Source organism: Schistocerca cancellata, chromosome 2, assembly GCF_023864275.1.
Source record: "Schistocerca cancellata isolate TAMUIC-IGC-003103 chromosome 2, iqSchCanc2.1, whole genome shotgun sequence".
NCBI lineage: Eukaryota > Metazoa > Arthropoda > Insecta > Orthoptera > Acrididae > Schistocerca > Schistocerca cancellata.
Window position 1 is genome coordinate 666,701,161 of NC_064627.1, and position 22,350 is coordinate 666,723,510.

General features: G+C 41.1%; 1 protein-coding gene across 10 annotated transcripts in view; it reads right to left on the bottom strand.

Annotated features, from left to right (window-relative positions):
- LOC126162377 (epsin-2) overlaps positions 1 to 22,350 on the bottom strand; it is a 169,338-nt gene that overhangs the window by 75,851 nt on the left and 71,137 nt on the right. For all 10 annotated transcript variants that reach the window (XM_049918843.1, XM_049918840.1, XM_049918842.1 and 7 more), the window contains exon 7: positions 1,060 to 1,105. In XM_049918843.1, coding sequence (XP_049774800.1) covers positions 1,060 to 1,105 — 46 coding nt within the window. The remainder of the gene's footprint in view (positions 1 to 1,059; positions 1,106 to 22,350) is intronic.

The following is a 22,350-nucleotide window of genomic DNA, read 5'->3' on the forward strand; positions in this document are numbered from 1 at the left end:
TGCCAAGCTCTACTTGGTTTCGTGGCTGATGGAAGTAACTAGGTTTGTTCTAATAAAGATATTATGACCAATCACAACCGTTTCCAAACTGTGTCTTCTGCGCAAATGTATTTTCGTGATTGTTGTGATCACGGTGACACCTTTGTCGAATCATATTTAGCGTGTTTCAACGTTTGGCAACTTGTAGCGCTAGCTGAGACCATCATTCACTTTTGTGTTGCTCAAATGCTTACTTTTTAGTATAAACACAGCATCAGTTACGGAATTTTTTCATGCTGAGCAAAACATTTTTGTGCAGTATTTACGAATTTACTTGGCAGACAGCCTTGGTAAATTGTTGACATTCCAGAAAATCTAACAGAATGAAACTCCCTCCATCCCAGAAGATACTGCCCATAACCTTCCTACCCTACCACACTGGCCTTGCTCTCTTTTTTTATTCGTACATTTAAATGCTGCCATTCCCTAATATAGTAGTAGTTTTAGGCTTTTAATTATTGTACTAACTTTCACTGCATCACAATACTCATCAATAAACATCAGTTGCTCCAGTCTCTGAAGGGAGAATTTGGGTATAGTTGTTCTTGAACTATGACAATCAGCAAATAAATATGGAAATCAGCAACCAAAAATTTTTCGATTCAAACTGGTTCAAGAGTTAACACTACGATGCTCACATTCCCAACTTTGAGATGCTTCATCTGTTAACGCCAGTATCTACAACAAACCCCAGCCCTCCTCCTACTCCCCCCCCCCCCTCTCCCTCCCCCCTCTCTCTCATGAGTAAAGATATGGCCCACAAGAATGGCAGGGGGGCACAAGTTTCCTAAATAATGAGTGGCGTACAAGTGCATTTCCTAATTGGTTTCAATTAGAAAACCAGTATTAAATGTGGTGGCAATGACAGATCTCAGTGTAATGACATGACTGTAATCACTCTTATGCCAAGAATTCAGATCCTGTAACCCACACAAAAATTAATTTTAAAATACAACAAAATTCTTCAGTTCTATATAAATCTGAGTCTATAACAAAAATAATAATTTCGAGATTACTAACCTCTTGAGGCTGCTTCTGCTTCACATGTTGTCCACTGCCCTTTGAACTAGCAAACAAAATTGAAAAAAATTAATTAGCATTATTTTAAATTCGTAAATACAATAAATAAAATATATGCATGTGAACTACCCTCATGCTCATAAATTAAGGATAATTGCAGAATGTGGTGTCACACAATGTGGCACTACACAAAACTGGCGCTAATAGCATAGGCACATAGGGAACACACACGAAACAGATCTGTAAGTCCACGGTATTGGTGATAAGTTGAGAAAACCGTCTCGAAACACATTTGCTCCTAAACGCCACTGTTTCCTGCGCATGCACCACGACATCAATATGGGACATGATCATCATGCACATGTACCCTGGCGGCACAACAGGTTGGCATACTCTGGATCAGGTGGTCGAGCAGCTGCTAGGGTATAGCCTCCCATTCTTGCACCAATGCCTGTCGGAGCTCCTGAAGTGTCGTAGGGGTTTGAATATGTGCAGCGATACATCAACCAAGGGCATCCCAGACGTACTCGGTGGGGTTTAGGTCTGGAAACAGGCAGGCCACTCTATTCGCCCGATATCTTCTGTTTCAAGGTACTCCTCCATGATGGCAGCTCTGTGGGGCCGTGCATTATCATCCATCAGGAGGAAGGTGGGACCCACTGCACCCCCTGAGAAGGCGGACATACTGGTGCAAAATGATGTCCCGATACCCCTGACCTGTTACAGTTCTTCTGTCAAAGACTTGCAGGGGTGTACTGCACCAATCATAATCCCACCCCACACCATCAAACCACGACCTCCATACAGGGTTGCAAGGACATTAAGGGGTTGGTATCTGGTTCCTGGTTCGCGCCAGATGGAAACCTGGCGAGAATCACAGTTCAGATTATACCTGGACTCGTCCGTGAACATAACCTGGGACTACTGTTTCAATGACCATGTACTGTGTTCTTGACACAAGGCTTTACGGGCTCTCCTGTGACCAGGAGTCAGTGGAATGCACCTCGCAGGTCTCCGGGCGAATAAACCATGTCTGAGCAGTCGTCTGTAGACTGTGTGTCTGGAGATAGCTGTTCCAGTGGCTGCAGTAAGGTCCTGAGCAAGGCTATCTGTAGTACTCCGTGGCCGCCTGCAGGCACTGATGGTGAGATATCTGTCTTATTGTGGTGTTGTACACTGTGGCCGTCCCGTACTGTAGTGCCTAGACACGTTTCCTGTCTGCTGCCGTAATGTTGAGATAAAACTTTGTGGCACACGGAGGGCCTGTGCCACGACCTGCTGTGTTTGATCAGCCTTCAGTTGCTCTAGTATTCTACCCCTCATAGCGTCATCGATATGTGCTCTTTGAGACATTTTCAACACACAGTCACCATTTGCACGTCTGAAAACGTCTGCACACTTACTAGCTGCACCGTACTCTGACATGCACGAACAGACCTCTGCTGCCAGCGCCACCGTGCGACGACTGCAGGTCAAATGCACCGCATGGTCATACCCCAAGCTGATTTAAACCCACAAACCGCCCACCAGAGTGTTGTTTCACCATGTATCAGCATTATCCTTAATTTATGATCATGAGTGTATATATAGGGGCTTGACAAAATTTTATTTTGTGGTTAATTTTGGTGTCATTTCAGAACAGTTTACTTTTCTAGTACCCCATGTTCTTGATTTTGGTTTTATTCAATCATTTTTCAGTGTTATGTTTAAAATAAAAATATATATCAATTTGCTGTCATTGTGGTCTTCAGTCCAGAGGTTGGTTTGATGCAGCTCTCCATGCTACTCTATCCTGTGCAAGCTTCTTCATCTCCCAATACCTACTGCAACCTACACCCTTCTGAATCTGTTCAGTGCATTCATCTCGGTCTCCCTCTACGATTTTTACCCTCCGCACTGCCCTCCAATGCTAAATTGGTGTTCCCTTGAAGCCTCAAAATATGCCTGACGAACCAATCCCTTCTTCTAGTCAAGTTGTGCCACAAATTTCTCTTCTCCCCAATTCTATTCAATACCTCCTAACAGTCTGGATGATTGACTGATCTGGCCTTGTAACACTAACCAAAATAGACTTGCTGTTCTGGTACTGCGAACGGCTGAAAGTGAGGGGAAACTACAGCCATAATTTTTCCCGAGGGCATGCAGCTTTACTGTACGGTTAAATGATGATGGCGTCCTCTTGGGTGAAATATTCCGGAGGTAAAATAGTCCCCCATTCGGATCTCTGGGCGGCGACTACTCAGGAGGACGTTGTTATCAGGAGAAAGAAAACTGGCATTCTACGGATCGGAGCGTGGAATGTCAGATCCCTTAATCGGGCAGGTAGATTAGAAAATTTAAAATGGGAAATGGATAGGTTAAAGTTAGATATAGTGGGAATTAATGAAGTTCGGTGGCAGGAGGAACATGACTTTTGGTCAGGTGAATACAGGATTATAAATACAAAATCAAATGGGGGTAATGCAGGAGTAGGTTTAATAATGAATAAAAAAATAGGAGTACGGGTAAGCTACTACAAACAGCATAGTGAACACATTATTTGTGGCCAAGATAGACACAAAGCCCACGCCTACTACAGTAGTACAAGTTTATATGCCAACTAGCTCTGCAGATGATGAAGAAATTGATGAAATGTAAGATGAGATAAAATAAATTATTCAGGTAGTGAAGGGAGACGAAAATTTAATAGTCCTGGGTGACTGGAATTCAAGCGTAGGAAAAGGGAGAGAAGGTTGGTTGGTTGGTTGGTTGGTTGGTTTGATGATTAAAGGGACCAAACTGCAGAGGTCATCGGTCCCAAGGGAGAGAAGGAAACATAGTAGGTGAATATGGATTGGGGCTAAAAAATGAAAGAGGAAGCCGCCTGGTAGAATTCTGCGCAGAGCATAACTTAATCATAGCACTTAGTTTAAGAATCATGAAAGAAGGTTGTATACATGGAAGAACACTGGAGATACTAAAAGGTATCAGATAGATTATATAATGGTAAGACAGAGATTTAGGAAACAGGTTTTAAATTGTAAGACATTTCCAGGGGCAGATGTGGACTCTGAGCACAATCTATCGGTTATGAACTGTTAATTATAACTGAAGAAACTGCAAAAAGGTGGGAATTTGAGGAGATGGGACCTGGATAAACTGAAAGAACCAGAGGTTGTACAGTTTCAGGGAGAGCATAAGGGAACAATTGACAGGAATGGGGGAAAGAAATACAGTAGAAGAAGAATGGGTAACTTTGAGGGATGAAATAGTGAAGGCAGCAGCAGATCAAACAGGTAAAAAGACAAGGGCTAGTAGAAATCCTTGGGTAACAGAAGAAATATTGAATTTAATTGATGAAAGGAGAAAATATAAAAATGCAGTAAATGAAGCAGGCAAAAAGGAATAGAAACATCTCAAAAATGATATCAACAGGAAGTGCAAAATGGCTAAGCACGGATGGTTTGAGGATAAATGTAAGGATGTAGAGACATATCTCACTAGGGGGTAAGATAGATACTACTTACCGGAAAATTAAAGAGACCTTTGGAGAAAGGAGGACCACTTGCTTGAATATCAAGAGCTTTGATGAAAACCCAGTTCTAAGCAAAGAAGGGAGAGCAGAAAGGTGGAAGGAGTATATAGAGGGTCTATACAAGGGCGATGTACTTGAGGACAATATTATGGAAATGGAAGAGGATGTAGATGAAGATGAAATGGGAGATACGATACTGCATGAAGAGTTTGACAGAGCACTGAAACACCTGAGTCGAAACAAGGCCCCTGGAGTAGACAACATTCCATTAGAACTACTGACAGCTTTGGGAGAGCCAGTCCTGACAAAACTCTACCATCTGGTTCAAAAAAATGGTTCAAATGGCTCTGAGCACTATGGGACTTAACATCTGAGGTCATCAGTCCCCTAGAACTCCTAACCTAAGGACATCACACACATCCATGTCCGAGGCAGGATTTGAACCTGCGACCGTAGCAGTCGCGCAGTTCTGGACTTCGCGCCAGAACCGTTCGGCCACTGCGGCCAGCTACCATCTGGTGAGCAGGATGTATGAGACAGGCGAAATACCCTCAGACTTCAAGAAGAATATAATAATTCCAATTCCAAAGAAAGCAGGTGTTGACAGATGTGAAAATTACAGAACTATCAGTTTAATAAGTCACAGCTGCAAAATACTAACACAAATTCTTTACAGACGAATGGAAAAACTGATAGAAGCTGAGCTCGGGGAAGATCAGTTTGCATTCCGTAGGAATGTTGGAACAGGTGAGGCAATACTGACCTTACGACTTATCTTAGAAGAAAGATTAAGGAAAGGCTAACCTACGTTTCTAGCATTTGTACACTTAGAGAAAGCTTTTGACAATGTTGATTGGAATACTCTCTTTCAAATTCTGAAGGTGGCATGGGTAAAATACAGGGAGCGAAAGGCTATATACAGTTTGTACAGAAAGCAGATGGCAGTTATAAGAGTCGAGGGGTATGAAAGGGAAGCAGTGGTTGGGAAGGGAGTGAGACAGGGTTGTAGCCTATACCCGATGTTATTCAATCTGTATATTGAGCAATCAGTGAAGGAAACAAAAGAAAAATTCACAGTAGGTATTAAAATCCAAGGAGAAGAAATAAAAACTTTGAGGTTCGCCGATGACATTGTAATTCTGTCAGAGACAGCAAAGGACTCGGAAGAGCAGTTGAACGGAATGGACAGTGTCTTGAAGGGAGGATATAAGATGAACATCAACAAAAGCAAAACGTGGATAATGGAATGTAGTTGAATTAAGTCGGGTGATGCTGAGGGTATTAGATTAGGAAATGAGACACTTAAAGTAGTAAAGGAGTTTTGCTATTTGGGGAGCACAATAACTGATGATGGTCGAAGCACAGAGGATATAAAATGTAGACTGGCAATGGCAAGGAAAGCGTTTCTGAAGAAGAGAAACTTGTTAACATCGAGTATAGATTTAAATGTCAGGAAGTCGTTTCTGAAAGTATTTGTATGGAGTACAGCCATGTATGAAAGTGAAACATGGACAATAAATAGTTTGGACAAGAAGAGAATAGAAGCTTTCGAAATGTGGTGCTACAGAAGAATGTTGAAGATTAGGTGGGTAGATCACATAACTAATGAGGAGGTATTGAATAGGATTGGGGAGAAGAGAGGTTTGTGGCACAACTTGACTAGAAGAAGGGATCGGTTGGTAGGACATGTTCTGAGGCATCAAGGGATCACCAATTTAGTATTGGAGGGCAGCGTGGAGGGTAAAAATCTTAGAGGGAGACCAAGAGATGAACACACTAAGCAGATTCAGAAGGATGCAGGCTGCAGTAGGTACTGGGAGATGAAGAAGCTTGCACAGGCTAGAGTAGCATGGAGAGCTGCATCAAACAGTCTCAGGACTGAAGACCACAACAACAACAACAACCTAATCATTACTTATGTGAGCCACACATCTAATCTTCAGCATTCTTCTGTAGCACCACATTTCGAAAGCTTCTATTCTCTTCTTGTCCAAACTATTTATTGTCCATCTTTCACTTCCATACATGGCTACACTCCATACAAATACTTTCAGAAACGACTTCCTGATACTTAGATCAACACTCAACGTTAATAAATTTCTCTTCTTCAGAAACGCTTTCCTTGCCATTGCCAGTCTACATTTTACATCCTCTCTACTTCGACCATCATCAGTTATTTTGCTCCCCAAATAGTAAAACTCCTTTACTACTTTAAGTGTCTCATTTCCTAATCTAATACCCTCAGCATAACTCGATTTAATTCGACTACATTCCTTTATCCTCATTTTGCTTTTGTTGATGTTCATCTTATATCCTCCTATCAAGACACTGTCCATTCCGTTCAACTGCTCTTCCAAATCCTTCGCTGTCTCTGACATAACTACAATGTCATCGGCAAACCTCAAAGTCTCTATTTCTTCTCCATGAATATTAATACATGCTCTGAATGTACCTTTTGTTTCCTTTACTGCTTGCCAATATACAAATTTAATAACATCGGGGATAGGCTACATCCCTGTCTCACTCCCTTCCCAACCACTGCTTCCCTTTCATGCCCCTCGACTCTCATAACTGACATCTGGTTTCTGTACAAATTGTAAATAGCCTTTTGCTCCCTGTATTTTACCCTTGCCTCCTTAAGAATTTGAAAGAGAGTATTTCAGTCAACATTGTCAAAAGATTTCTTTAAGTCTACAAATGCTAGAAATGTAGGTTTGCCTTTCCGTAATCTACACTCCTGGAAATGGAAAAAAGAACACATTGACACCGGTGTGTCAGACCCACCATACTTGCTCCGGACACTGCGAGAGGGCTGTACAAGCAATGATCACACGCACGGCACAGCGGACACACCAGGAACCGCGGTGTTGGCCGTCGAATGGCGCTAGCTGCGCAGCATTTGTGCACCAGTGTCAGCCAGTTTGCCGTGGCATACGGAGCTCCATCGCAGTCTTTAACACTGGTAGCATGCCGCGACCGCGTGGACGTGAACCGTATGTGCAGTTGACGGACTTTGAGCGAGGGCGTATAGTGGGCATGCGGGAGGCCGGGTGGACGTACCGCCGAATTGCTCAACACGTGGGGCGTGAGGTCTCCACAGTACATCGATGTTGTCGCCAGTGGTCGGCGGAAGGTGCACGTGCCCGTCGACCTGGGACCGGACCGCAGCGACGCACGGATGCACGCCAAGACCGTAGGATCCTACGCAGTGCCGTAGGGGACCGCACCGCCACTTCCCAGCAAATTAGGGACACTGTTGCTCCTGGGGTATCGGCGAGGACCATTCGCAACCGTCTCCATGAAGCTGGGCTACGGTCCCGCACACCGTTAGGCCGTCTTCCGCTCACGCCCCAACATCATGCAGCCCGCCTCCAGTGGTGTCGCGACAGGCGTGAATGGAGGAACGAATGGAGACGTGTCGTCTTCAGCGATGAGAGTCGCTTCTACCTTGGTGCCAATGATGGTCGTATGCGTGTTTGGCGCCGTGCAGGTGAGCGCCACAATCAGGACTGCATACGACCGAGGCACACAGGGCCAACACCCGGCATCATGGTGTGGGGAGCGATCTCCTACACTGGCCGTACACCACTGGTGATCGTCGAGGGGACACTGAATAGTGCACGGTACATCCAAACTGTCATCGAACCCATCGTTCTACCATTCCTAGACCAGCAAGGGAACTTGCTGTTCCAACAGGACAATGCACGTCCGCATGTATCCCGTGCCACCCAACGTGCTCTAGAAGGTGTAAGTCAACTACCCTGGCCAGCAAGATCTCCGGATCTGTCCCCCATTGAGCATGTTTGGGACTGGATGAAGCGTCGTCTCACGCGGTCTGCACGTCCAGCACGAACGCTGGTCCAACTGAGGCGCCAGGTGGAAATGGCATGGCAAGCCGTTCCACAGGACTACATCCAGCATCTCTACGATCGTCTCCATGGGAGAATAGCAGCCTGCATTGCTCCGAAAGGTGGATATACACTGTACTAGTGCCGACATTGTGCATGCTCTGTTGCCTATATCTACGTGCCTGTGGTTCTGTCAGTGTGATCATGTGATGTATCTGACCCCAGGAATGTGTCAATAAAGTTTCCCCTTCCTGGGACAATGAATTCACAGTGTTCTTATTTCAATTTCCAGGAGTGTATATTCTAAGTCATAGAGTCAGTATTGCCTCACATGTTCCAGTATTTCTACCGAATCCTAATTGATCTTCCCTGAGGTCAGCTTCTACCAGTTATTCCATTCGGCTGTAAAGAATTCGCATTAGTATTTTGCAGCCATGACTTATTAAACTGGTTGGGTAATTTTCACATCTGTCAACGACTACTTTCTATGGGATTGGAATTATTATATTCTTCTTGAAGTCTGATGATATTTCGCCTGTCTCATACATCTTGCTCACCAGATGGTACAGTTTTGTTAGAGCTGGCTCTCCCAAGGCTGTCAGTAGTTCTAATGTAATGTTGTCTACTCCTGGGGCCTTGTTTCGACTTAGGTCTTTCAGTGCTCTATCAAACTCTTCACACAGTATCATATCTCCCATTTCATCTTCATCTACATCCTCTTCTATTTCCATAATATTGTCCTCAAGTACATCACCCTTGTATAGACCCTCTAATACTCCTTCCACCTTTCTGCTTTCCCTTCTTTTCTTAGAACTGGTTTTCCATCTGCTTGATATTCATACAAACAGTTCTCTTTTCTCCAAAGGTGTCTCTAATTTTCCGGTAAGTAGTATCTATCTTACCCCTAGTGAGATATGCCTCTACATCCTTACATTTGTCCTCTAGCCATCCCTGCTTAGCCATTCTGCACCTCCTGTCAACCTCATTTTTGAGACTTTTGTATTCCTTTTTGCCTGTTTCATTTACTGCATTTTTATATTTTCTCCTTTCATCAATTAAATTCAATATTTCTTCTGTTACCCGTGGATTTCTACTAGCCCTCGTCTGTTTACCTAATTGATCCTCTGCTGCCTTCACTACTTCATCCCTCAGAGCTACCCATTCTTCTTCTACTGTATTTCTTTCCCCCATTCCTGTCAATCATTCCCTTATGCTCTCCCTGAAACTCTGTACAACCTCTGGTTCTTTCAGTTTATCCAGGTCCCATCTCCTTAAATTCCCACGTTTTTGCAATTTCTTCAGTTTTAATCTACAGTTCATAACCAATAGATTGTGGTCAGAGTCCACATCTACCCCTGGAAATGTCTTACAATTTAAAACCTGGTTCCTAAATCTCTGTCTTACCGTTATATAAACTATCTGAAACCTACGAGAATCTCAAAGCCTCTTCCATGTATACAGCCTTCTTTCATGATTCTTGAACCAAGTGTTAGCTATGCTTAAGTTATGCTCTGTGCAAAATTCTACCAGGCAGCTTCCTCCTGCATTTCTTACCCCCATTCCATATTCACCTACTACGTTTCCTTCTCTTCCTTTTCCTACTATTGAATTCCAGTCACTCATGTCTACTAAATTTTCATCTCCCTTCACTATCTGAATAATTTCTTTTATCTCCTCATACATTTCATCAATCTCTTCAGCATCTGCAGACATAGTTGGCATATAAACTTGTACTACTGTAGTAGGCGTGGGCTTCATGTCTATCTTGGCCACAATAATGCGTTTACTGTGCTATTTGCATCAGTTTACCTGCACTCCTATTTTTTTTTTAAATTCACTATTAAACCTACTCCAACATTACCACTATTTGATTTTGTATTTATAACCCTGCATTCACCTGACCAGTAGTCTTGTTCCTCCTGCCACCAAACTTCACTAATTCCAACTATAACTTTAACCTATCCATTTCCCTTTTTAAATTTTCTAACTGACCTCCCCTATTAAGGGATTTGACATTCCACGCTCCGATCCGTAAAACGCCAGTTTTCTTTCTCCCAGTAACGACATCCTCCTGAGTAGTCCCCACCAAGAGATCCAAATGGGGAACTATTTTACCTCCGGAATATTTTACCCACGAGGACGCAATTATCATTTAACCATACAGTAAAGCTGCATGCCCCCGGGATAAATTATGGCTGTAGTTTCCTCTTGCTTTCAGCCGTTCGCAGTACCAGCACAGGAAGGCCGTTTTGGATAGCGTTACAAGGCCGTATCAGTCAAACATCCAGACTGTTGCCCCTGCAACTACTGAAAAGGCTACTGCCCCTCTTCAGGAAACACACATTTGTCTGGCCTCTCAACAGATACCTCTCAGTTGTGGTTGCACCTACAGTACGGCTATCTGTATCACTGAGGCATATAAGCCTCCCCACCAATGGCAAGGTCCATGGTTCATGGGGGAGGATACATCAATTACACCTCATTTATTGACATCATACATCATTTATTTACATTACTGGAATAAAGAAACATTTTAAGGCTATTACATTCAACCAATTAAAGAAAGAAATAACTATGAGAAATCAGTTGCCCAGAGTATAAATTAAACAAGGAAGACAAACAACTCTTTATCAGTACAACAGCAGGCATTTAACAGTATTTACATTTTCTGCTAACATGGAACGTTACTTTCTCGAACTAAAATCAGAATATCTACACTACCAAGACCTCCCATTCCACTTATACATGACAGATTCTTTACATTCATCATCATCATCATCATCATCATCATCATCACAGGGCTCAAACAAGAACCTACAGATGTGAACACAGACTTGTATGAATCTGTACTTTCTTAGAAGAAAAACTTCGTAGCCAAGATCGCAATAAAACGTTGTATTGCGGATGACCGTTTCGGTAAAACTATATTACCATCATCAGATCTGTAACACATTACAATATATGCTACAACCTGTTACACAAATAATGCCAAATTAATCCACAGAGGAATCAATGACAACATACCTTCATACAAGTTATTCAGGGTGTATACGTGGACAAGGCAAAAAAATTCCCAGATTTTTTCTAGATTTCTCGGTTAAAAATACACTTTCTCCCGGGTGAAGATATACTTTTTCTGTGTTAAGTGACAGTATACTCTAATTCAGCACTGTAAAACTCATCAATCCTTTGAATGTTTATGGTTTTATATACCGGAGTAGAATTTCCCGGCACTTTAGAAAACGAAACTCAGGGGGGAGAAACACGTTTTGAAAGACCTTTGATGTGCAGCAACATGTACGCTGCATATTTTCATATTACGAAGATATAAATTCGAATTCACCAAACACTGCATGTCACTTTCCGAAGGATTGAAATCAAGATTGCGATGCGCTTCTGTAAGCCCGTCATAGCTAATGTCACGTGATCTCGCCAGCTGATGACAGCATAGGACACGTGATGTAGCCAGCAAATAGCAAGATCACTCTTAAGTAGCGCAAACACACAAATACGAAAAGTTAATGGTTTAAATTAATATACATAGCATTCACATATAATATTGGTCTCGCAGATTAACAAGCTGGAAGAGAAGCTAAGCTTCTACATATAATGTTGATTTGTTTGCACTTGTTACACTTTAAGATAAATCACACAAATGTGCCAGTAAAATTTTAGTAACGACGTAAATGTCTGATCTTCTGGGCTCAAAGTTCTTCTAAATGGTCATCCTTGAAGAGTTGATTTTTAAATGAGAGTCAAATGCTCTGTGATTTAAGAAATTCATCGTACATTCTTGCACATAGCTAATCTTAAGTAAAAGGAAATCTGCTTTGAATGTAACGCTTTTCAAACCACCATTCGTAATATTTTCCCGCGACCTATTACAAATAGGTTCGTTTCTGCAGTTGCAAGAGAGCGCCAGATAACAAGCGTCACCGCACTTGCGCAGCTACAATGACGCAGGAAGCCCATATGTTCGTACGTGTAAAACATTAAAAGTTCTTACATTATGTCATAAAAGAAACAAGACACCAAAGGATACTTCAAGAGCATCGGAATTACGTGAACCATACTAAAACGCATAATTCGGTTTAAAATGCACATGTGTGTGTAAATTTGCTTGGAGTACCAGTACTGTATTATCTCATGTTTGGTTCTTTATTATGGGATAATGCCATATGTGCACTTGAAATGCAGTAAACAGTTCAAACTAGCCAACAGTGTGAAATTAAACACTTAGTTTCAAAAAAATTTACTGCCTCAATAGAAAAGATTAATAAAAGCCAAATCTCTTTAGCAAACCGGCAAAAATAACTTCATTGTTCTGTTAGGTGATTAATGTTTGACTGTCAGAAAGGTGGAAATAAAATCTAAAACTAATAACATATTTTAGCCTTCCGTAATACGAACGTATTTTAATTCATTTGATAGCTCCCGGCCACAAAAATCCGTTTTGTTATCATTTAACGTGAGAGCAATAAATGAAGAGAAAACAACAAAATCACTAAACGTAAACATAGGTCACGTAGAGATGACCCACGTCCTCACCACAAGTCAGACTGCTCTGTGCATCAGCCCCAGATTTACTGATTTCCGAACCGGGGCAACATTAAGTAGTAGCGCCCAACCACACTTCTGTAACCAGAAGCGGGAGAAGGTACTACTCATACGCGGCTCAACTGCTCATGCGCAAGAACCCACCCACAACTGCTCAAACGAATCTAATTTAAACAGTTGTCACGCCATGCTCATCGGAGGCAATTTGTTGTTACAAACCATTGCATAGTCTCCCTAAAGCCTTTGACACACTTTTCTGTTGGCAGACACTTGTATGAGTACTGTTTTGTTGTTGTATATGGCACATTTCCTTTGAAGCTTATGTCCCCCCCCCCCCCTTCTTCTTCTTCTTCTTCTTCTTCTTCTTCCTCTTCTCGTCTCATGTTTTGTTGCTGCAGTATTATTCTGCAGTAGTGGGATACAGTAGTATCCTTTGTTGGAGTATTGGTTCTTACCAGTCAAAATAACAAAAATTTAACTGAAAACTAAAACAATGAAAACTTCCTGGAACTCTAAACAACTCCCGGGTTTTTCCCGGATCTCCCGGGTCATATACACCCTGTTATAATAAACATCTTGTGGAAGATGCACACAAAATCTTTCCATTAAATCTCCAGATGCACAATATTTGACAAGAATGATGTGTTTGCGCATCAAAAGTAAAAGTTTAAATCACTATGTATACAAATCGCCACAACAGTGCATCCATACGACCACGCGGCATGCCTACTAGGGGTGCCAGAAGATTGAGTGTCAACAGCCAGGGTACAAGATGAAATGACAAGTATGACAGGTGTCGCTGCAGTGCATAGTTTCTACCACTGAAAGGCGAACACATAATTTAAAACCAACCACGATTTCAAATATAAAAGGTTCTGAAATGTTAAACTTCTTGATGATTTCTTTCTGACAAAACATAGTTAAGACATCCTACATATCATATTTACAACAAATGTATTTTATCATCACAAGTCTGCAAGTACCTTTCCAGCAGCAAAAATACTAAAAAATTAAATTTTTTTTAATTGAACATTATAAAAAGTTAGACTGAATTCCTAAAAAACTTTTAAGAAATTATTAAAATGCAGCAGTGTTTGACCCAAAGTCTAGAGATACTGCAACTAACCTTAAAATTATACTATGAGGGTGGTTTGAAAAGTTCTCGGAACGGAATAGAAAAAAACTACTTACATCATTGAAACTCTTATTATTTTTCAATTTAGTCTCCTTGTAGAGTAATGCACCTGGTCCAATGACGTTCCAGTGCCTTGATCCCATCTCGAAAATGAGTTTCCTCTGGCCCTGAAAAATAATTGTCTACTCCAGCTATCAATTCTTCGTCTGAAATTAATCTTCGTCCACCAAGAAAAATTTTCAGTTTTGGGAAGAGATGGAAGTCTGACGGAGCCATATCAGATGAATAAGGTGGGTGTGGCAACCATTCATACCTCAGTTCACGTAATTTTGCTATAGTGACAGCACACGTGTGCGGGCACGCATTGTCCAGCGTCAAGAGTCGCAGCACCCATCTTGCAGATACTTTTTTCATTTCTAATTTTTCAGTTGAAATGTGATACACCCATTCAGATGACATCTGGCAAGCTTGAGCAATTTCACGCACTTTCAATCGACAATCCTCCATGACCACTGTGTGCAATTTTGCAATGATTTCTGGAATAGTGACGTCTTGGTCGACAACTACGCGGACCATCATCTAAGCTTTCCCGACCAAATTTAAATTCATTTGTCCACTTGGCAACAGTTGAATATGAAGGAGCAGAGTCCCCCAGTGTATTCTGGAAATAGGCATGAATGTCCTTTGCTTGGATACCTTCCTTTAAGAAGTACTTAATTACTGCTCGAATCTCTATTTTTTCCATCTTTGCAAATCACTATACGGGAACAACAGGAGCCACGTAACCACCACAGCTCTCTTCCAAGAGCACTGATGTGGCACGTGTTTACAGGAAACAGTCCAATGAATATCATGTGAATAGCTCGTTGCGCTAACGCTGACCTCTCGTGGTGATTCCGAGAACTTTCCAAACCACCCTCGTCTTATAGTGCAACACACCATGCTTAGAGCATGGAAAAATTAGGCAAAGTGATTGCCTATATCAGAGCCATAATTACTACGTGGCATGCCAGCAGAAAGAAGTTGAAACTAGTAACAACCTGCTTCATAGTTTGAGCAGATGGACATCTGTAGCCAAATACTGAACAAAAAATAAAACGTGATCCTGACTCACGACCCTATGAAAGCTCTTTCATTTCATTACACAAATATAAATTACAAATTAATATATAACGATTCCTAGGAATACTGTCATGTAGCCAACTATTTGTCTTCATCCATCACCCTGCACAAGAGCAATCAAGTACAGATGGAACTCTGAATAACTCACAGAATACACCAGGTACCTAACATGGGCTCAAATAATTAACACTAAAATACTTGGAGGCTATCCTTAATAAATCATTCCATTACACCACTGTAGCTCAAACTCCGCATGTAGCAGCATATAGTCACAGGTACTGAAGAGTTAACCAGTTCAGATACTCAGCGTCTGCTTGCAGCAAGGCAAAACTGCCTTCTATCTGAAGAATAGAAGGCTACAAATTTGCTTAGCTATGAAATATACCATCAATCAGGCAAACTGGAGGCTACCCTTAATAAATCATTCTATAACACTATTGTAGCTCGAAGTCCACATACAGTAGAAAGATGAGCTACGAAGCGTAGCTCAAGGATTCTGACAGGATATCCTATGTACATTTTTGTGTAGATAGAAGGCAAACAGATGCAGTTGTTTAGACTGCTGGATGTCTCGTATTTTGCTATTACTCTACAGTATTTGGTATTATGATTTGAGTGGAGACCTTGAGTTACGTAGCAGAATACAAGTCACACGAGTGATGGTAAATTTCATAGCTACATATTTAGCAAATTTATGGCCTTCTACTCTTCATATAGAAGGCAGTTTTGCCTTGCTGCAAGCAGATGCTGACTATGTGGTGTGGTTAACTCTGGATTGTCTTTGTGTAGGTTGATGGATGGACAGATAGTTGGCTACATGACAATATTCCAAGGAATCATTATATGTTAGTTTGTAATTTTTATTCATATAATGAAACAAACGAGGTTTCGTAGGGCTGTGATTCAGGATCACATTTTGATTTTTGTTCAGTATTATTTGGCTACAGATGACCATGAGTTCAATCTAAGAAGCAGGTTACAACCTGCTTTTGACTGCTTTCTGTTGGCATGCCACATAGTAATTATGGCCCTGATATAGGCAATCACATCGCCTAATTTTTCCGTGCCCAAAGCATGGTGTGTTGCACTATAATAGTATAATTTTAAGATTAGCTGCACAAGCTTCAGACTTTGGTTGGACACCACTGCATTTTAATAATTTCCTAAAAATTTTTTTGGCATTCAGTTGAACTTTTTTTTATGATGTTCCACTAAAAACAAAATCAATTTTTTAGTATTTATGTTGGCGCTTACTTAGCTATGCCATCATAAAGGTACTTGCAGTTTCATGACGTATGATACATTTACTGTAAATATGATGTATAGGACGTCTTAACTATATTTTGTCAGGAAGAAATCTTTAAGTTTTTTTAGCATTTCAGAACTTTTTATATTTGGAATCTTGGTTTTAAATTACGTGTTTGACTTTTAATGGTAGAAACTATGCACTGCAGCAACATCTGTCATACTTGCTGTCACTTCATCTCACGCATTGGCTGGTGACAGTCAGTCTTGTGGCACTCTAGTAGGCATGATGCGTGATCATATGGAAGCAATGTTGTGATTTGTGTACATAGTAATTTAAACTTTTACTTTTGACATGCCACCACGTCATTCATGTCATATGTTGTGCATTTGGATATTTGATGGAAAGAAGATGTGTGCATCTGGCACAAGATGTTTATAACAACCCGTACGAAGGTATGTTGTCATGATTCCTCTATGGGTTAGGTTAGGTTAGTGTTGTTTAACGTCCCGTCGACAACGAGGTCATTAGAGACGGAGCGCTAGCTCGGGTTAGGGAAGGAAATCGGCCGTGCCCTTTGAAAGGAACCATCCCGGCATTTGCCTGAAACGATTTAGGGAAATCACGGAAAACCTTAATCAGGATGGCTGGAGACGGGATTGAACCATCGTCCTCCCGAATGCGAGTCCAGTGTGCTAACCACTCTAAGGGTTAATTTGGCATTATTTGTAGCACCTTTTGTAATGTCGTTACAGATTTGATGATGGTAACATAGTTTTACTGAAACCAGTCATTCACAACACAGTGTTTTATTTGCGATGTTGCCAATTAGTTTTTCTCCTCCTAAGAAAGTAAATACAGATCACCACTTCATACTCAGCATGAGTGTTTCAAAAATAGCTGGCAGGTGCAATCCAGTGTGTTTCAATATTTCCTTCACCTCCGCCTGAAATATTTGCCTCTATGTGTCCCAGAAGCCTACCAGTTTCATCACCAAAAATTCCTTTCCCCACATATAAAACATTTTAGAGAGATCTTTAATGTGATGCATTAAAGAAACTGTATATTTTCAGAGAAAAAAATGCAATACAGAACCCCCTAAGTAAGGAACTTCAGTTTCAGAAACTTGTAAATCACTATAGTAACTCGATTTGCTTTTATCAGGAATCACAGCACACGATGTGTGATGTAGTGCAAAGTTGTTTCTCAGGGTACAACTGAACACTGATAATGTTTATCCCTGTATTACTATCACTACTGTTTTGTGAATTAAGTTTGTGGTCACAGAATGATCTGTAGTGCAGCCTTTGGGTTGAAAGGCTTTCAACTAAAGAAGTGTGTTAAAAAGCTCACTAAAACAAGTCATCTTTCATACATGTTGCTCATGTCATTGTTAATCTGTGTAGTGGTCATAAAATGATAGGGTCATATCCTCTTGTGTGAATATATTTTTAAATGTAAAATTTCAAATTTCTGTATTCTCTTTGTTGTTTTCAGTTTTGACACCAGATTGAGCAAATGACAGATGGAGTGGAAGATTTGGAGCCATTCACTGACTTCGTATTTATAACCAGAATGTCTAAGGATTTTCTGATGTTTCACCAGGATCTGACTGTGCAAAACAATTTGAAGGTTTCACTTTTGGGCAGATGCAAGAGTTGCTAATAACTTATCAGTACCCCTACAATCTCTCTTGCACCTACATCTACATGGTTACTCTGCAATTCACATTTAAGTGCTTGGCATAGGGTTCATCGAACCACAATCATACTATCTCTACCATTCCACTCCCAAACAGCGCGCGGGAAAAACGAACACCTAAACCTTTCTGTTCGAGCTCTGATTTCTCTTATTTTATTTTGATGTTCATTCCTACCAATGTAGGTTGGGCTCAACAAAATATTTTCGCATTCGGAACAGAAAGTTGGTGATTGAAATTTCGTAAATAGATCTCGCCGCGACAAAAAACGTCTTTGCTTTAATAACTTCCATCCCAACTTGCATATCATATCTGCCACACTCTCTCCCCTATAACGTGATAATACAAAACGAGCTGCCCTTTTTTGCACCCTTTCGATGTCCTCCATCAATCCCACCTGGTAAGGATCCCACAACGCGCAGCAATATTCTAACAGAGGACGAACGAGTATAGTGTAAGCTGTCTCTTTAGTGGACTTGTTTCATCTTCTAAGTGTCCTGCAACCTTTGGCTCGCCTTCCCCACAATATTATCTATGTGGTCTTTCCAACTGAAGTTGTTCGTAATTTTAACACCCAGGTACTTAGTTCAATTGACAGCCTTGAGAATTGTACTACTTATCGAGTAATTGAATTCCAACGGATTTCTTTTGGAACTCATGTGGATCACCTCACCTCACACTTTTCATTATTTAGTGTCAACTGCCACCTGCCACACCATACAGCAAACTTTTCTAAATCGCTTTGCAAGTGATACTGGTCTTCAGATGACCTTACTAGACAGCAAATTACATCATCATCTGTGAACAACCTAAGAGAACTGGTCAGATTGTCACCCAGGTCATTTATATAGATCAGGAACAGCAGAGGTCCCAGGATGCTTCCCTGGGGATCACCTGATATCATTTCAGTATTACTCAATGATTTGCGTCCATTACTACGAACTGCGACCTTCCTGACAGGAAATCACGAACCCAGTCGCACAACTGAAACAATACCCCGTAGGCCCGGAGCTTGATTAGAAGTCGCTTGTGAGGAACAGTGTCAAAAGCTTTCCGGAAATCTAAAAATATGGAATCAACTTGAGATCTCCTGTTGATAGCGGCCATTACTTCGTGCGAATAAAGAGCTAGCTGCGTTGCACAAGAACGATGTTTTCTGAAACCATGCTGATTACGTATCAACAGATCGTTCCCTTCGAGGTGATTCATAATGTTTGAATACAGTGCATGCTCCAAAACCCTACTGCAAACCGACGTCAATGATATAGGTCTGTAGTTCGATGGATTACTCCTACTACCCTTCTTACACACTGGTGCGACCTGGGCAATTTTCCAATCTGTAGGTACAGATCCATTGGTGAGCGAGCGGTTGTATACGATTGCTAAGTAGGGAGCTATTGTATCAGCGTAACCTGAAAGGAACCTAATCGGTATACAATCTGGACCTGAAGACTTGTCCATACCAAGCGATTTGAGTTGCTTCGCAACCCCTAAGGTATCTACTTCTAAGAAACTCATGCCAGCAGCTGTGTGTGTTTCAAATTCTGGAATATTCCATTCGTCTTCCCTGGTGAAGGAATTTCGGAAAACTGCGTTCAATGACTCCGCTTTAGCGGCACAGTCGTCGGTAACAGTACCATTGGCACTGCGCAGCGAAATTATTGACTGCGTCTTGACGCTTGTGTACTTTACATACAACCAGAATTTCTTCGGATTTTCTACCAAATTTCGAGACAATGGTTTGTTGTGGAACCTATTAAAGGCATCTCGCATTGAAGTCCATGCCAAATTTCGAGCGTCTGTAAATTTCAGCCAGTCTTCGGGATTTTGCGTTCTTCTGAACTTCGCATGCTTTTTCCGTTGCCTCTGCAACAGCGTTCGGACCTGTTTTGTGTATCATGGGGGATCAGTTCCATCTCTTACCAGTTTATGAGGTATGAATCTCTCAATTGCTGTTACTATTATATCTTTGAATTTGAGCCACATCTCGTCTACATTTGCATAGTCAGTTCGAAAGGAATGGAGATTGTCTCTTAGGAAGAATTCTAGTGACACTTTATCCGCTTTTTTAAATAAAATTATTTTGCGTTTGTTTCTGATGGATTTGGAAGAAATGGTATTGAGCCTAGCTACAACAACCTTGTGATCACTAATCCCTGTATCAGTCATGATGCTCTCTATTAGCTCTGGTTGTTTGTGGCTAAGAGGTCAAGTGTGTTTTCGCAACCATTTACGAACAGTATGTTAAACCAGGATGGGTGTTTGCTGTCTTATTACTTATCTAGACTGAAATTTAAAAGGTCTTTCAACAATGACCACAATTTTTCCATATACACCTGACCTGATCAAAATTTTCTCATTTCATCTTTTAAATAAGGTGATAGTGATACTGATTGGCAAAACACAAACACTCTCCTACCTTTCCTGATGGACATTTTGCCTTTGCTGACCATTCTTCCCATAATAGCATCACTGCTGCTAATCTCCCTCTCCACTGTAACACTCTCAAAAAGATCAGGTCTCTGTAAATATGATGTCTAGACTATTTCTTTCGGCTTGTTGGACTAGTTGTTCAAGGTTATCATCAAACAAACTTTTCAGAACTGTTCCGCAAGACTTAATTCTTACTGCTGATAATGTAAGCATAGTACTCCCAGTCTATACTGGGCACCACCTATTACCGTATTTACTCGAATCTAAGCCGCACTCGATTCTAAGCCGCACCTGAAAAATGAGACTCGAAATAAAGGAAAAAAAAAAAAAAAAAAATTCCGAATCTAAGCCGCACGTGAAATTTGAGACTCGAAATTCAAGGGGAGAGAAAAGTTTTAGGCCGCACCTCCAAATCGAAACAAAGTTGGTCCATTGTAATATGAGACACAATTTAGGTCAAATGAATGACGATACAGTTACAGTAGATTGGTTTGAGTCGTAAGCTTAGCAGTTAAGCTTTACCAGGTAGCCATTGCTATGCGTCAGGCGCTCCGTCCGTATTTATACGGGAACCCTTCCTTTTTCACGTGCTTCGTCTGGTTTGAATCGATTGCTTATTTTGCTTTGATCTGATAAGTGCCGTTTTCTTTGTTATAGGTGTTTACGCCACTCTAAGCTGAAAATGCATTACTGTACTGTGTCATGCATTGTTTGTCGCATTCTGATAGTGCGTGTTTACGGCATGTTGCCGCTCGTGGTATGGATTGCTTTTGTGCGCGCTACCGCCGCTTACAATTTAAAAAAAAAAAAAGAGGAATCGTCTCATTAGCGAAACAATGGCAAGAGACTGCTATTTGTCGTTACTTACACTGCTGCTTTCTTTGATAATCATCACCAAGAACCAAATAATAGACTGCGTATGATATAACATGTTCTGAACGAGAATTAGGTGAAAATTTTTCTACGTTTGAAAATCTTTGCGGCCGCTTCTTTAGTACATCAAATTCTGCACAGAAATTAGAATCATCTTAGATTTAAAAATCTAGTCAGTTGCCGTGCTTCATTTATGACTGTATCACTTTTAGGCATAAGAATAATACGAATATAAACATGACACGATATGTATATTCTTCCGCGTTTGCTGTTGTCTCACTCTAGTTTCGTAGTTTATTAGGCAGACAGGATTTAAATGAGATAGCAGCAAACACGAAAGAATACATGGCAAAATGTTTATATTCATATTATTCTTATGGTGAAGAGAATACTGCATGTGATTCACATTTCATCAGGTTCCTATTAGCAACCATCTCTTCTCACAGGTAGGGAAAAATTCAGAATGTAGAGTTGGCCACATTGACAAACATCCCAAACAGTCTTGCCAGTCAGATTTTCGTAGTACACTGAAATTGTGCTACATTCGAAGATGAACAATACGGAATTTGTATTTACTTCGTTGGATAATGTATGAAAATGCAGTGGTCGAAACTCGCGGCGGAGAAAAAAAAGCTTATCTTCCTTTTTTTTTTTAATTAATTTACTGACGCAGAGGTTTTGGCGCCAGTATTTATCTTTGTGCCTACAAAGCATGCCTGTGTAGCGCTACATATATTCGACGGCAGAAGTTAGTTGTGGCGGCACCTACCAATATTTTTCAGAACTTCGCTTGCTTTGCACTCGATTCTAAGCCGCATGCGGTTTTTTGGATTACAAAAACCGGAAAAAAAGTGCGGCTTAGAT